The following is a 1046-nucleotide window of genomic DNA, read 5'->3' on the forward strand; positions in this document are numbered from 1 at the left end:
TGGCGTCACTTGGGGCGAGAAGCCTTTCTTTCCCCGGTGCCAGCTCACAACGTGGCCTCGCTGCGGTACAGCGGCTGCGGGGGCTCACCGGGACGGGCGCCGGCACAGCGCCGGGCAGTGATGACCAACGTGCCGGTCTCGGTGAGGGCGCAGCTCACCGACAGCGGGTCCGTGTCCTCGGGCAGCTGGCACTTGTGGGTGAAGGTGTCGCAGACGGTGCCGTCCTCGGCCACCTGCAGGGAGGCAGCACTGGTGCGGTGGGGCACAGCACAGCATGGTACAATCCCAGTTACCCCAGTGCTAGTGATGGGGGAGCTCCCAGCAGCCCCAGCTCCAGCAGGGAGCTCAACAGGGTGGTTCCCAGTTACCCAGTGACTCAGGGGCAATTCCCAATTACCCCATTGCCAGCAGAGAGTGGCTCCCAGTTGCTTCATTTTTGGGGGTGGGGTAGTTTCCAGTTACCCAAGTTCTAGCAGTCGCTGTTCCCAGTTGCCCACCAGCAGAGAATGCAACGAGGCAGGAGTTTCCAGTTGCCCCATTCTCAGCGAGGACAGCTCCCAGTTACACCAGTGGTGGCAAGAGCCATTCCCAGTTACCCCAGAGCAGGAGAGGTGCAGTGGAGCAGAAGCTACTTGTTGTCCCATCACCAGGGGACAGCTCCCAGTTACTCCAGTGTCGGCAGGGGCCATTCCCAGTTCCCCCCCCTGCAGAAGGGGGGTACCGTGGGGCAGGACCCCCATTGCTCCATGCATGGGGGAAGGGGTTGGGGGGGGATATGCTGTCCCCCCGGGGTGCCTCACCTTCTCAGCCTGGATGGCGACGTGGCAGTTGGAGGTGGTCACCACGATGTCAGGGGGCTCAAACTGGCTGACGTCGGCCACCACCTGGTAGGTGTCACCCTGGGCACGCACCCAGGTGCCCAGGCTGCAGGGGCACATGGCGCCCGGGGACCCTGCGGGCATCGGGGGACTACTGGGCATGGGGGCATAGTGCCCAGTGACTGGTGCACTGGGGGCTGTGGGAGAGGCTGGTGACACTGGGGGGGG

General features: G+C 64.4%; 1 protein-coding gene across 1 annotated transcript in view; it reads right to left on the reverse strand.

The window, feature by feature from the left end:
• Nucleotides 1-44: 44 nt before the first annotated feature.
• LOC104284934 (heat shock protein beta-7-like) overlaps nt 45-1046 on the reverse strand; it is a 1909-nt gene continuing 907 nt past the window's right edge. The window contains exons 2-3 of the mRNA XM_009883317.1: nt 801-952; nt 45-233 (exon numbers count right to left, since the gene is read on the reverse strand). Coding sequence (XP_009881619.1) covers nt 45-233; nt 801-952 — 341 coding nt within the window. The remainder of the gene's footprint in view (nt 234-800; nt 953-1046) is intronic.

The sequence above is a fragment of the Charadrius vociferus genome, unplaced genomic scaffold (assembly GCF_000708025.1).
Source record: "Charadrius vociferus isolate BGI_N301 unplaced genomic scaffold, ASM70802v2 scaffold214, whole genome shotgun sequence".
Lineage (NCBI taxonomy): Eukaryota > Metazoa > Chordata > Aves > Charadriiformes > Charadriidae > Charadrius > Charadrius vociferus.